The sequence below is a fragment of the Periplaneta americana genome, chromosome 12 (assembly GCF_040183065.1).
Source record: "Periplaneta americana isolate PAMFEO1 chromosome 12, P.americana_PAMFEO1_priV1, whole genome shotgun sequence".
Taxonomy (NCBI): domain Eukaryota; kingdom Metazoa; phylum Arthropoda; class Insecta; order Blattodea; family Blattidae; genus Periplaneta; species Periplaneta americana.
The window spans coordinates 67,835,120-67,849,867 of NC_091128.1; the positions used below are offsets into that span (position 1 = coordinate 67,835,120).

Consider the following 14,748-nt stretch of genomic DNA (forward strand, 5'->3'; position numbering starts at 1 on the left):
TCCTACCCTTTTGATCCAGGAAAAATGCTCATCTTTATTTACACGAACCATCATTATACTTTTGGTCCAGGAAAAATACTTGTCTTTATTTACTATAGACTGGAAGGAAATGTGTTATGGTGAATATTACCAGCACCAGGGGCAGCCCATCCTTAGGGGTCACCAAAGCCTTGCCCCAGAAATTTTCTTGTCGCATTTAAAATACGTAAGTTTTGTTCAAAACAGTGTACTGGATTCAGTCAACTTTGTCACATGATACGATGTGTCAGTAAAATATCAAAGATTGTATGTCACTAAATATTGTGAGCTTGAGCCTGCATCAAAGGGCCCCACAACTTGAATCACTTTAGCACTCAACTGCCATGGTGCCAGGTATGCAATGTTCGCTATTGACGAAGATTCGCGAAGTGTTAAGAGTATAATGCTTCACATTGGGGCCCAACGTGCCTGGCCTGCTTGCCGGATGGAAGCAACATTCGCAGTTATTTGTTGCTTTGGGTTAATTCTAGACATGTCCCTGTGAACTTTGAATAGTGCATGCGAGCGAAGTGTGTAAACATGAATAAAGTGAATTACTATTAAAAACATAGTTTTCTTCGTTAAAATTAGAAGATAAACTTGAAGTTAAATGACTAGGCACACATCAACATAATGATTTCAGTTTTACACAGGTGGATGACAAGAAAAGGAGAACTTCTGCAACTCGTGGTTTATAAAGAAGTCCTGCTTAACTGTAAGTCACGAAAGACAAAGTTTATTTTGTTTCTATTGTCTGTTATTTGTGGCGAGGGACTGTGGACGTCGACAGGTTGCAAAGATCAAAGACATTGAAGTGAACACATAAAAAAATATGAAGAAAGTGCATTACCGTACATTTAGGAAATGCTTGTAAGTTTAAACTATTTGGGACAGTAAATATCGCAACACAAATTGATTCCACAGTTAAAGTTTCAATCCAGAGACACAACGAACAGATCACAAAAAATAGGCATATACTGGGAAGAGTAATAATTAATTGATTCTTTAGTATTTTGCGGAACTCACGAATTATCACTGAGGGTCATAACAAAAATCAGGGATCTGCAAATCAGGAAAAATTTATTAGACTTGTTATCTTACTTGTCAGTCTTGATAATGTATTCAATGAACACTTAAACAGTATTTCTGTTTTTAAATATACTTCACATACTACACAAAATGAATTATTAGACAGTATGTATGAGGCATACGTCGAAGATCTGAAGCAGGACATTAATTCTACAGATTTTGTTGCTGTACAGGCTGACGAAACAACAGACATAACCTGCAAAAGCCAATTTGTTATTATTTTGAGGTACATAAAAGATTGCAAACCTGTGGAAAGGTTTCTTTCTTTCAAAAAGGTAAACAATCGCACGGCTAATGGTCTGAGCGAGGTTCTAAAACAAAGTCTACAACCTTTCAATTTAGAAAATAAACTAATAGCTCAAGCATATGATGGTGCTGCAGTAATGAGTGGAAATCAGGGTGGGATTCAGACTTTGATGCAGAAAACATTTTCTCATGCGAAATTTGTTCACTGCTATGCCCACCAACTTAATTTAGTTGTAAAAAGTGCATGTTCAAAACGCATTAAATCAGTGAAGTTGTTTTTTGCAAATATTACTGGGTTCACAACATTCTTCTCCACTTCACCTAAACACAGTGACCAACTGCGATCTGTGTGCAATAAGTGCATACCAATCGTTTCAGCAACACGATGGAACTTTCAGTCCAGAGTTGTATCCTCCGTTAAGGAAAATAAAGTGGAGCTATTGAAATGCTTCGAAAGGATTGAAGAGGAAGATGACTCAAATGAATGGGATAATATATAGTATCTTAGGTGAATAACAACACCACGTTGCTGCATCTCCTGGTCGACCTGAAACTATTGAAGATGACAGATGAAGTTGAAATTAATGAAAGTGAAAGTGAAGTGAAGTCCAACGTCGAAAGTTACCAGCACTTCTTCCAGTAGTTGAAGGGGGAAACCTCGAAAAGAAAACCAACTGGATAACTTGTTCTCACCAGATTTTGAATCACAAACCCACTCGTCTCAACTCTGGACATGCTGAAGCTGAAGGTCACGGATTCGATTCCCCATGGGTTCGTGAATTTTTCCCATTGATCTAATCCTTCCTGCTGTACTATGGTCCTGGGGTTTACTCAGCATCTAACAGAAATGTGTACAAAGGGTTTTTCCTTGAAGGATAGAACTGACATGCCTACTGCCATTAGTGCTGATTCTACAGGTGGGGTCGGTCTAGGTAGCGTATACTGCTGGCCTTCTGTGCTCGAGGTTGCGTGTTCGATCCCGGCCCAGGTCAATGACATTTAAGTGTGCTTAAATGCGACAGGCTTATGTCATTAGATTTACTGGCTTGTAAAAGAACTCCTGCGGGACAAAATTGCGGCACACCGGCAATACTGATATAACCTCTGCAGTTGCGAGCGTCGTTAAATAAACCATAATTTTTTCTACAGGTGGGAGCTTTGATCTCTTGCGAACATGTGGGCCTCCGTGACCTGTAACAGGATTCCTTTACCTTACTATATGTTTACTGAAAGTCAATGTGTAAAAAAAATTATCACAACATATTGGGACAAGGTAATTTCTGCTGACAGTATCTATTCGACCGACAATTAAGGAGCACTTTGTGAAAAAACAGTTGTAGCATATGAAGTCCTTAAATACCAGACTTCGAAATTTTCCCTTCTCACTAGAGTAAATACTGTGATGCTTCATGAAATCTATTTAGTGACTTTAGAGGAAATACATGTTTTCACCATCTCTGATGTTGAAAGTAGTTTTGGCTATGCCACATATCTATCAGTCTGTCTGTGTACAGTGATTTAACCTCAACTTTTGGGAGGATTTTGTTCACATTGTGTCTGCTAGTTAATTTATCCGGAAATGATGTATATGAAAAATAAATAATAGATCTTTACTTGAAATCAAAGGCACAAAATAGCAATGAATTCGAAATCCAGTCTATTTTATTTCTTATATAAGATGGAGTGATAAATAAAATTAACTGCCCGATATGTCTAGTCAGACATCTGTGTTTCGGAAAAAGTAATTATATGTATAATTATTTCTATTTTTCGTTGAGAATTTTCTCATGCCTAAAAGTTTCCAGGCCACCATGGTAGTCGCTATCCTTATTGAAGTATGTGTCATTGCTGTAGAAGTAACATCCCTTGTCATAAGCACATGTTTACGCATGTGTAAGCTTTTCGGGAAAAATGTATTATATTGACATATTGTACAGGATCGAGCAGAATGATCTCCTCGATTAGAAACATAAATAATAAGAGCAACATAGATCCTATTCAAAATTTTATTTTACCATCTTACAGAAGATTGTTTGCCATTTTGACATCACTTTGTTTTAAAGATAATATCGTCCAAATGCTTCCACTCACGAGCTGTACATTCTTCAAACAGTGACTGTGCGTCCTTCTTCCCCAAAAAAGCATGGTTCTATTATTCCAGATTGTGCAATAGGACACCAAACAGTAACACATTTGATGTGGAGAGGTCGCTGATGCATTACTTCGACATTTTCTATCTTCGGATTGTAAGACATTTTTCTATTGTAGACATTACTTTCAAGCCAGAAAACTAACGACAATTGTATCAAAATCTTGAGCATTAGATTAAATAAAATAAATAAAAATATGTATTTAAGAAAAAAGTTCGTGTTATGGCCAAAAATACGGCCTGGCTTTTTAATTATATGTAACGAGAAGTGAACACAGGTTGTGAGAGTACCTTCGAACTTATGTATAGAAAAATAAAATTCTTACCTAAGTTCATTTTATTTTACACTATTCTCTTATCAGTAAGGTTTTTGGGTCAATGTTATACGTAATTTGTATGTGCGTTTTTAAGCCCTAAAATTTGCGTCTGAAAAATTGTTTAATTTGAGTAATATTTGGTTTCATTATCAATTTTTAAACAAACTATTTACTCTCTTTTCAGTCTCTTTCTGTTCAGTTCTAGAACTATCTTGATTTTACAAACATCTAGTCTGAACAAGTTTTTGACTGAACAGAAACTTCAAAACAACAGTCTTTGGATACTGGTACATATTGTCTGTACTATTTAGTTCGACACTATTTTTGTAAGAAATATAATCAAGAACAACATCATAGAGGCGATTTTTTGTAATTTATTGCTATTTTGTTATATTGATTAATAAAAATGATATTTGTTTACATAATTTTATGGTGGCTTGACTTACAGATCTTTAATATAAACTAAATTCGTTTTGGAGCTCAGAGATTTCCTCTGTACGCATAGACAGAATGCCAAAAATTAGGTTTTCGGAAGTAGGAACACTGTAAACGTGCATTTCATTAACAATATCTAAATAAACATCTTGCAGCATTGCAATAACTCTCATTCTTACTACACTTCGCAGTCAAGACACAAGGTAAAGGGTACTAGAAAAAATGTGTAGGTAATTTCTAGGTCATGTTAAATTTCGACTTTGAGTCACTTGTGACGTTCAAACCTGTCTTTGGACAATTGACTGAACAACAACATCAAAACATTAACAACAACAATCATAACTTCAGTTGAAAGCATCATTAAATAAAACAATCTACTTACAGTACCTCTAGTGATGAACATTTTAAATCGGAAAATTTTCCCTTTATTAAGCAATTTATTAGTTTTATTAATTTTACTAAGTCTTATAACTTCACTAATATAATTATAAATTTTCCTCTTATTTGCTGATGATATGGCTTTGTTAGCAGAAGAGGAAATGATAATAAAGATATATGCTACGGAAGCTAAATGACGGTTGTGAAGAGATGGGATGAAGATAAATGCAAACAAGATGAAGGTGGTTATCGAAAGAGATGTAAAGAAGATGTGTTGTTGTTTAGTCAGTTGTTCGAAGACAGACAAGAAACACCAATAAAGCATGACTCATGAGACAACTAAACCAGGAGATACTGGGGTAGGGTGGTCAGTTCTTTTCTCCCTCCATTGTATTACATTGCTAGTAACATATTACATTAATCAGACTTCAGATTTGTACAAACAGTTGTTCTTCCTCTGACACTTATCGTCAGGTGAGATATAACTTACTGCCTGATAATAGATGTACATATCAGTCAGAACCATAATCAGAGGCAATAGAGAAGAAGGTAAATGTGCGAATTCGAAATGAGGCAGTGGAATAAATGGACAGCTTCAAATACTTGAGGTGTACCAGTAGCCTACTATAAGTAGTAACATGAGCTGCTGCCTGGAAGTCAGGAGGAGACAGAAGCAATGGCAATAAAGGTTTTAATCGAAAAAGGAGCATCTTCTGCGGCCCTCTGGGGAGGGGGGGCACTAAGGAAGAGACTAGTGAAGTGCTTTGTGTGGAGTATGACATTGTACTGGGCAGAAATATGGACATTACGATGAAGTAAAGAGAAACGACTATTGTAGAAGCATTTGAAATATGATTATGAAGAAGAATGGTCCGTGTGAAAAGGACAGACAAAATAAGAAATGAAGCTGTGCTACAAAGAGTGGGTGAAGAAAGAATAATGCTGAAACTAATGAGGAAGAGAAGAAGAAATTGCCTGGCCCACTGGCTAAGAAGAAGGATACACTGGACAGAATGGTGAACGGAAGATGTTGTCAGATGATAGACAACATTAAGATACATGGATCATATGCTGAGACCAAAAGGAAGGCGGGAAAGAGGGAAGATTGGAGAACACTGGGTTTGCAGTGAAAGACCTACTCTTGGGCAGATAACTATGAATAAATTAATAAGAAATGTTTTTAGCTTATTGATTTTGCTGTTTTATTTTATGATTGTTCTGATATGGTACTATAATTTTTTTGTAAAAATTTCTGTTATCAAGGAAGATTTTAGCTAATTGATTTTACCAAGTTTTAAAGTTTTATAATTGTATAGTATTATATACTGTAATTGTACATTTTTCTGTATACTTTTTTATTGATATTGATAAGTTCTATAATAATTGTACTGATATAGTTGCAAATCTAACTGAAAACTTTCCCCTTATTAAGCTTTTTTTTTTATTTTGTAATTGTACTGGTATAAAAAATTCGCTTCTTATTTTTATCTGTAGGTGACCTGATTGCTACTCAAATAGCCATTGTTTACACATGTGTTTTGTAATACATAATCACACACACAAACCAAAACAGATCAAGATTTAAAAATTAGTTTTATCTGGAAATTAATTACACAAAGCAATGATACAACGCAGAACTTCGCACTTGGTATGAGCAGTAATGAAGCGTGACAAAATTTTTGGGTAAGCTGAACTGACAACATGGTTCGGAAATAGTGATCTAAGCCGTTCTTTACGTCACTAAAAGGTAAACGAAACACGGAAACTCTCCTGTTTTTAATTAACTAAATTCTAAATTGATCTTGTCCCTTCTTCGAAAATGTTTGGGAAAGCTCAGCTTACCCTGCCTACCCTGAAGCTTTGCCACTGGTTATCAGTCTGGATGGCTGAGCTGTGAATGCATTATAAAAATGAAGTTGGGAGCTTACAGAAGTAACTAAGTCGGGTAACCATGAACCACACACCATATTTATGTTTCCTGCAGCCAAGAATAAGTGACTATTTTAAAATTATAGGCAATCATCAGACCATGTGGAGAAAATAGTGTGTGGCGATTTAGCTTAGATAAGGAAATATCTCAGATGTGATATTCATCAACATTTGTTTCTTAATCAGTATGAATGTTATGGTAAAGCAAAATAGACAATGGTATTGTTTTAGAGTCACTGTTTGAGCTATTAAAGGTTAGATGATTTATGAATTGGGGTCGTTTGATAAGCTGGTGGCAAATGAAGATACTGAATGAGTAACACATTGAGGCTATAAGCAAGGGAGCAAAGAAAGCAAACATTTTATAAGGCTTAAAATTTTTCATAAAAATGAAGGAGAAAATATTTTCCTTCTCATATCACTACTTGTCTTACTATAAGTCATTCTGAACATAATTTCGTCTCTGAAATTTATGTTTTATTTTTATCTGTCAAGAGCAAATCACCTGATTTTGCAGGTCATGGATAGAACGCCTTGAAGATTCTGGGAGGGTTAAATCTGCCGAACTGAATCATCTGCGTCACTGTGGAGTGGCAGTACAGTTTGATGGGACTCAACAGTCTCCTTGTCTGGTAAACCTAGCAGCTGATCCTAGTCTATCAGGCACCTTGCTTTATCTCCTGCCGCCTGGTGTTGTGAGTATTGGACGTCTACGTGCAACCATGTCAGAGTCAGGGCAAGGTCCTGACATTGCTTTGAGTGGCCCTCTTGTTCAGCCACATCATTGGTGTGTAAACATTTTAACTTTATTTATTTAATCATGACTAGAGACTGACAACATATGAAATTTCATGTTTTAAACCATTCCTGTTAGCTGTAAGCAAACAATGATTTTCACGATTTATGATGTGTAGAATGCAATTAACACCAAAAAAAGTTAATATTTTATAATATTTTGGTAAAATGTTCATATTTCATAAAAATCTACATATGCACGATTTTTTTCTCCTCCTTTAATATGTATATAATTACTAGGGGGCGGATTTTTAATATATTTGCAAGTTTTATTCATTAGTTGCAAATCACATGGTACCATTATATACAGTAAATGCATTATAAGTTATTTGTAACCAAAGATAAAGATTGTTTAGTGCATATATATGCATATTTAATGGGTTACTGCATATTTGAGCTTTCAGTGCATATAAAAGCATATTTCATTATTTTTTTTATCAGTCTGGTGTTTACACCAAGATTAAGAACACGAAAAATCTGAAAAAAAAAATGGAATAAAGAAGAACTCAGACATTAAATATTTTATTTATGGCAATCTGACAACATGCAGGCAATGCACTGTTGTTGGTGAATCATTGTGAGAATTCTGTGGCAATCAACAAAGCTCTCCATAATTAAATGCATTGCTGACTCTGTGCAAATGTATAATATCAGGAAGTTGAGATTAAAAGAACAGATAATCAAAACAAGAAGCCGTCTTATCTACTACTTCGTACGTGCATAACATTTTGACATTTGTTAGGAGAACACTGCAATATGAATATGATCGGCACAGACATGTCAAAGAAACTTCGACAGTGTGTTAAGAGTGCATTGTATTTTAGAACAGCTTAGCTGCATGAAAATTATTAATTTTGAATTAGTTTTATCAACTAAAAATATGATAGATGTATACTGCTTAAGCAGAGACATTGAGGACACGCAACTTTAACAACTGATGATATCTCAATATTATTATGTACCGGTGTAGCAGAAAAACTATCAATAATAGTAAATTCCTTAAAATTAAATGCTTTTTTTATTTTAATAGTACATATTTTGTTAATTTTAGTGCGTATATACTGGTTTTTAAATGCATACATGCATGCATATTTTGTAATTTTTAATGCATATGATTCCCCTCCTAATAATTACCACTGAACACTGTTTCCATATATTAAAAGGAGACAGCAGATATGTTTTCAGGAAACACTTGAAAAACCCAAGCCAAATTTCCACCAAAATTCACAAGGGCAAGTAAAATCTCCAAATTCTCCTATAAAGTTACTGAAGTCGTAGTGTCAATGAATTTATGAAGCCAAAACAGAATAAGTGGTTCCTATTCCTTCTTTGGTCATTCTTTCGAATCCAGTGAAAGGAGATTCAATGTTGCCATGTCTACTTTTGTATGTGTAAATTAATGTTTTATCCGGGTTCCAACCATCAATTTTGCTGATTAATTTCTCTTCTTTTTGCAACTTTCTGGGTTTTTGATTGTACAAAACAATATTAATTGACAGAAGGTGTAATATTTTGCCAGAAAATATAGAAAAGTTACTTGTTTTCTATTTATGGTTGGTAACCAGTGCTGAGTCCAGCCATTATAAGATTTTTTCTCTCCAATGTAAGAAAAATGAGTTCTGTAGCTTTTGCATTGAGGTAGAGATTTGATGATTCTGACAAGCTGTTCAATTATACAGATTTATTGTATTTTATTTGGTAAAAGTCAGTGAAGTGAAATTTCACTTCCATATCTCACAATAGATCCCACCAGTACCTTCCCAATATATTTCTTGTCCCCTTCTTTATATATTTTATAGGGTGAAACAACGCACAAGAAATAAAGTTTAAATTCATTTTGGTGAAACGAAGCATAGTGCAGTAACTTACACTACTATTAGCAATAGTAGAAACAGTAAAATTAACGTGAAAGAATGTGTTCTTGATTAGAAGAATGTAAATCTTCACTTCTCATTCTATTTTATGGCTGATAGTCACTTCCCTTTCTGTCTCTATCAACCTCAATATCTTTGCTCACAGTGTTCTTGCACACCTCAAATAGTTGGTTGAATGTCGACAAAAGAAACAGATATATGTTTCCTATGAAAATATGTTCTAATCACTGTCTTTTTTTAAACTGATGATCTGTTGTTGTCTGGTAATATATTATATGTACGTTAAAATGCACAGAACTGAGAATGGTAATCAAATGTAATATGAATGGGCGACATCTATAGGAAAGGCCAGGGTCCTACATGGACTATAGTGCCTGGGATTCATTGAATGAAATGTGAAGAGTGTGTTTTTACTGTAGTGCAAGACAAAGTCATACTTAACAACATGAGTACATTCTGTCTGTCATTGTTTTCAGTACAATTGAAAATAAAGATACAATATTAAGGCTCATTCAGGAATGCGATGCTGAAACATTTGTAAATGGGGAAAGACTACAGCACGATATTGTTCTTCATCATGGTGATCGCCTTGTGATAGGAGGAAATCATTACTTCAGAGTGTGCAACCCTTATGACTCCAGTGAATTGAGTCCTGAACAGCCAATAGACTATGAATTCGCCCATGAAGAAATCGTCAGAGTTCAAGAAGAGAAGTAAGTGTTTCGGATTAATTTTTTATGCTTATTCTGATTTCTTAAACATGCATTATGTGTCAAATAATATTTTCTGTACGAGTTAAGCGAAATACATTCTAACATTGCTGCTGCTGTTGTTATTGTTGTTGTCTAATGCTTGACATTTGCCAGTGAAGTCATTAGCACTCTTCCTCTCCATTATCTAACACTATCTACTACTTGACCTTGAATGTCATGTGTTACGATTTAATATTTTTTCAGGATGGAATTTGCCATTAATTTACTGTTAATTTTGACACTTGCCAACTTCTGTTCAATATTCGCATAATTTATATTTGCAAAAAAAAAAAATGAATTGAAAAGTTATTTATCTCGCAGACTGGATTGAACAGATAGGAGGATCATAATTTCCTATCCTTGATGTAACTATATGACTAATGATGCTCCAGAGTTTTAATACTAACTCTAAATTGCAAGAAATAATAATAATGATTTATTTTAGCTGGTAGAGATAAAGCCACTCAACTAGCAAAAAGTATACATACCGGTTCGTATAAATAAACTTACAAGTTACAAAGATTACAACAAATTGAGCTCAATGAAAGTTACGTGTATGCAAGAGTTCCTTACGAAATAAACAATAAAATACCTTAAATGATTAATTAAACAATGACATACAAACTGTGTAGCAAATTTAAACTAACATACATTCATACATACATACATACATACATACATACATACATACATACATAAGTGCATAGTGTTTGCCCAATGACAGGTCTTTCACTGCAAACTCAGCATTCTCCAATCTTTCCTTTTTTCTACCCTCCTCTTAGTCTCTACATATGATCATATACCTTAATGACGTCTTCTGATATCTTCTTCAGCATTATTCTTTCTTCACCCACTCTTTTCAACACAGCATCATTTCTTATTCTGTCTGTCCATTTCACATGCTCCATATCAACATTTCAAATGCTTCTAGATTCTTCTCTTCACTTCGTCGTAATGTCCTTCTTTCTGCGCCATACAGTGCCACACAAAACACTTCACTAGTCTCTTCCTTAGTAAGTTCTTTTTCCAGACGTCCGTAGAAGATGCTTCTATTTTTGTTAAAAGCTTCCTTTACCATTGTTATCCTCCTTTTGACTTCCTGGCAGCAGCTCATGTTATTGCTTATAGTACACCCCTATATATTTGAAGTTGTCTGCTTGCTCTATTGCCTCATTTAGTATTCACACGTTTACCTCCTTTTTTTTCCGACAACCATGGTCCTCGTCTTGTTGGCATTTATCTTCATCCCATACTGCTCACAGCTGTCATTTAGCTCCAGTAGCATATTCCTCTTCTTCTGCTGCTAACAACGCCATATTGTCAGAAGATCTTATGCACTTTATTCTTTTTCCTCCTACTATCACCGCTCCCATTTTCTGAAAACAGTTCTTCACAAAGTCCTCCAAGTAAATGTTGAACAGGGTAGGTAATAAAAGGGCATCCTTGACGTACATCTCTCCTTATTTCATTTCATTCAGACATTTCTTCTTCTATCCTGACGTTGCTACATATAAAGATTACTGAACAGCCTCCTCTCTTTCCAAACCACACCTATTTTTTTCAGGATCTCTATCATCAGTTTGTTCCAGTCCACTCTGTCAAATGCCTTTTCTATGTCCACAAATACTATATACACTTCTTTATTCTTCTCTAGGTATCTTTTGCCTATTCGTAGTTCCAGTTACATCCCTCATAGTACCTTTTCCCTTCCTGAAGCAAAACTGTTCTTCTTTCAACTGCCCTTCCATCTTAGAATATAAACGTCAATTCGTATTCACAGGGAATCTTTGCCAGGAATCTATCAAGCTGATAGTCCTGAACTTGTTACATTTCTTGGCATTATTTTTCTTCGGTATTGGCAGCAACATTGTCTCCGTAAAATATTCAGGGCAACTCGACTTTCTCGTATGTTTCGTTGCATAATGATAGAATTTGCTTTTTGTCTTCATCCAAGCATTTCACTAATTCAACGAGGATTCCAACAACTCCTGTTGTTTTCCCATTCTTCATTTCCCTAAGTGTTAGTTCAACTTCTTCCCTTAGAATAGAGAATCCTTTTTCGTCTTCTATAATTAAGTCATCTGCACGATTCCCAGTCCCATATAACCCTTCTACATATTTCGTTCATGTGTTCAGTATTCCTAGTTTGTCTGTTATTTCATTTCCGGTTTCGTTTTCTATCTACTACATGGATTTCCTGTTCTTATTTGTGAAGTCCAAAGATTTTACTTTTACTTTAGATCATATATTTTACATAATGCTAGATAATAGGAAGAAATTACAATGAGAATAATTGCGAATATTTAGAGTTATCAGAATTAGTGTAAAAAAGAATGAAATTACCAAGTAGCCAGTGACCATTAATGTCAGGATAATTAGATAAATTGCAAGAAATAAGAGTAAGCTCATGTTGAGTCTTGAAGCACCATGTAATAAGGTATGAATAGTTCTTCCATTATATTTTATACTTCTAGTTTGTCACGAGCATCATTCTGCTATGAAACAAGAATGGATTATCTTAAAATTACATGACTGTTGTATACAGTAATTTCCCCCTATCTGCGAATTCAGTTAAGCATGGTTAATCTCAGCAACAAATATTTTTACGTCATTTAGCGCCTAGCATCTTAATCTGGAAAAGTTTTATAGAAAATCTAGATGGCATGTATGCATGTTCAGAAACGTAATAATGTGCAATGTATTATTATTATTATTATTATTATTATTATTATTATTATTGTTGTTGTTGTTGTTGTTGTTGTTATTTGCTTCTCTTAATGTCTTGTTATTTCTAATTTTTCAATTAAACTATATCATAGGTATATGTGTTACCGAAAAAAAGAACACTTATTTATATGATTCGTTATTATTCACTGCAGATTTTGGAACACACTTCCCATGGATATGGGGGGGGGGGAATTACTGTATTTATGTATTAAGTTTACTAAATATTAAATGTAGAGATATTACTGTTAATTGCTGATTTCCTTAATCATTTAGACTTCGTGCAGAATTAGAAGAGGCTAAGAGAAAGATATTCCTTGAGCTAGAAGCAAGAAAGGAAGTAGATAGACAGCTCAGTTTCCAGAAGATGAATTACGAAGAAAAACTTGTAAGTTATTATTTAGTTGTATTTTGTTATCTTATATTTACAGAAGTTTCTTTGATTTCTGATTTCTGTTCGTTTTGTGTATTCTTTAATTTTCATTGTTTATCATATTCACTGATAATATTTTAGTTCTATAATAATTATATGAAAAAGTGACATGATATGTATTTCTTTATTCTCAAGATCTTTTCCAATCTTCATTTTATGTTCTGTCTCGGCATTTTTTATATGATGATCAGCTCTTGATTTAAGTAGCCCATGGGCCTGAAAAATGTTTCGCCCCCCCCCCCCCACCAACTAATTTGTTCAAATCTTGACATTTAGCAGTGAAGCTGTAAAAAAATGGCATATGCTATTACCTAAAGCAGGCATCTGCGAAGTAGGAAAATGTCGAAAATTTATTTTCAGCTCGAATTTCCCCCCCCCCCCCTAAACATTTTGCCCCTACGAATTTTTCACCATGGGCCTGGTGGCATGGGTTAGATGATAACTCTATCTTTTATTTTCTGTTTTAAAATGTAAAAGTTAAAGATTTTTTCTTTAGATACTTTAAAGGCACATAGCAGATAAGGAGGTAAAGCTCCATGCTCTCATAACTGAATGAGGTGCTGTGGTCAGCATCACATTCTCATCTCCGATTTATCCCCTGGGGAAAATCCATTGCTCAATTTGATCTCGGGACTATTCTGGAAGTGTGGCAACGAGAAAAATCCCACCATCACCCGGAATTGAACCCAGAACCTTCTGTTCTGTAGTCAGTTACTCTGTGAACTGATTTACCAGACTGCCCAAAATGTAAAAAATACTCATTCTTTAATGTTTTAAACATTGAAGTGTGAGATAGCATACAATACCTAAACTATGGTTACATGTTACTTTATGTGTTCAAACAATTTCCTCAGTTTTTGTTATCATTTTCGTCGATAAACTTCGAGAACTGACCATGCCAGTTAGAACTGTAGCAACATTATTATAGAGTGAATACAAATTTGAACACAAGCTCTTAATAATGTCATTCTCTGTAAAAGTTTAAGTAGATATTTATATTAAACTTATAACCTGTGACATTTAGTTTTCGAGGTACAAGTTACCATAAAATAGACTTATACATTTGCCTATGATGTTACCTATTATGAGATTTTTAGATGTAATCAAGACACGCACTATACAGCAGAGCTCAGCTGTAGTCAAATGCTAATGTAGTTGGCACAAGATAAGATAATACGTGACATGTTGTTAACTTTGGATGTCTCTTAACAGTCAAGCTGGTATTGAAGCTCAAAAATATATCATGTTCTATCTGGATCAGTGGTTGAACATGATACATCGACAAAGATGGATTGGAGGTGTGAAGCCAATCACATGGCCTTCTTCTTCTTCTTCTTCTTCTTCTTCTTCTTCTTCTTCTTCTTCTATTATAGGCTTATAGCCTATTCTTTCTTCATTTCGCATTGCCTCATTCCAAGTCGTCATACCATAATTTTCTGGATCGTCCCTGTCTTCTTCTACCTTTAGGAAGATTATTCCTGTTACTATCCATCCTGTTTATATGATTATTCCATTCTTGTTTTTTCCTATATACCGGTACCTATTCATTCATATTTTCAACCTCACATGTTTCTCTTATACTGTCACTTCTTTCTCTATTCCATAAAGT

General features: G+C 34.6%; 1 protein-coding gene across 1 annotated transcript in view; it reads left to right on the forward strand.

Moving 5' to 3' along the window:
* neb (kinesin family member nebbish) overlaps positions 1-14,748 on the forward strand; it is a 328,637-nt gene that overhangs the window by 293,480 nt on the left and 20,409 nt on the right. The window contains exons 10-12 of the mRNA XM_069841473.1: positions 7,079-7,348; positions 9,707-9,943; positions 12,983-13,094. Coding sequence (XP_069697574.1) covers positions 7,079-7,348; positions 9,707-9,943; positions 12,983-13,094 — 619 coding nt within the window. The remainder of the gene's footprint in view (positions 1-7,078; positions 7,349-9,706; positions 9,944-12,982; positions 13,095-14,748) is intronic.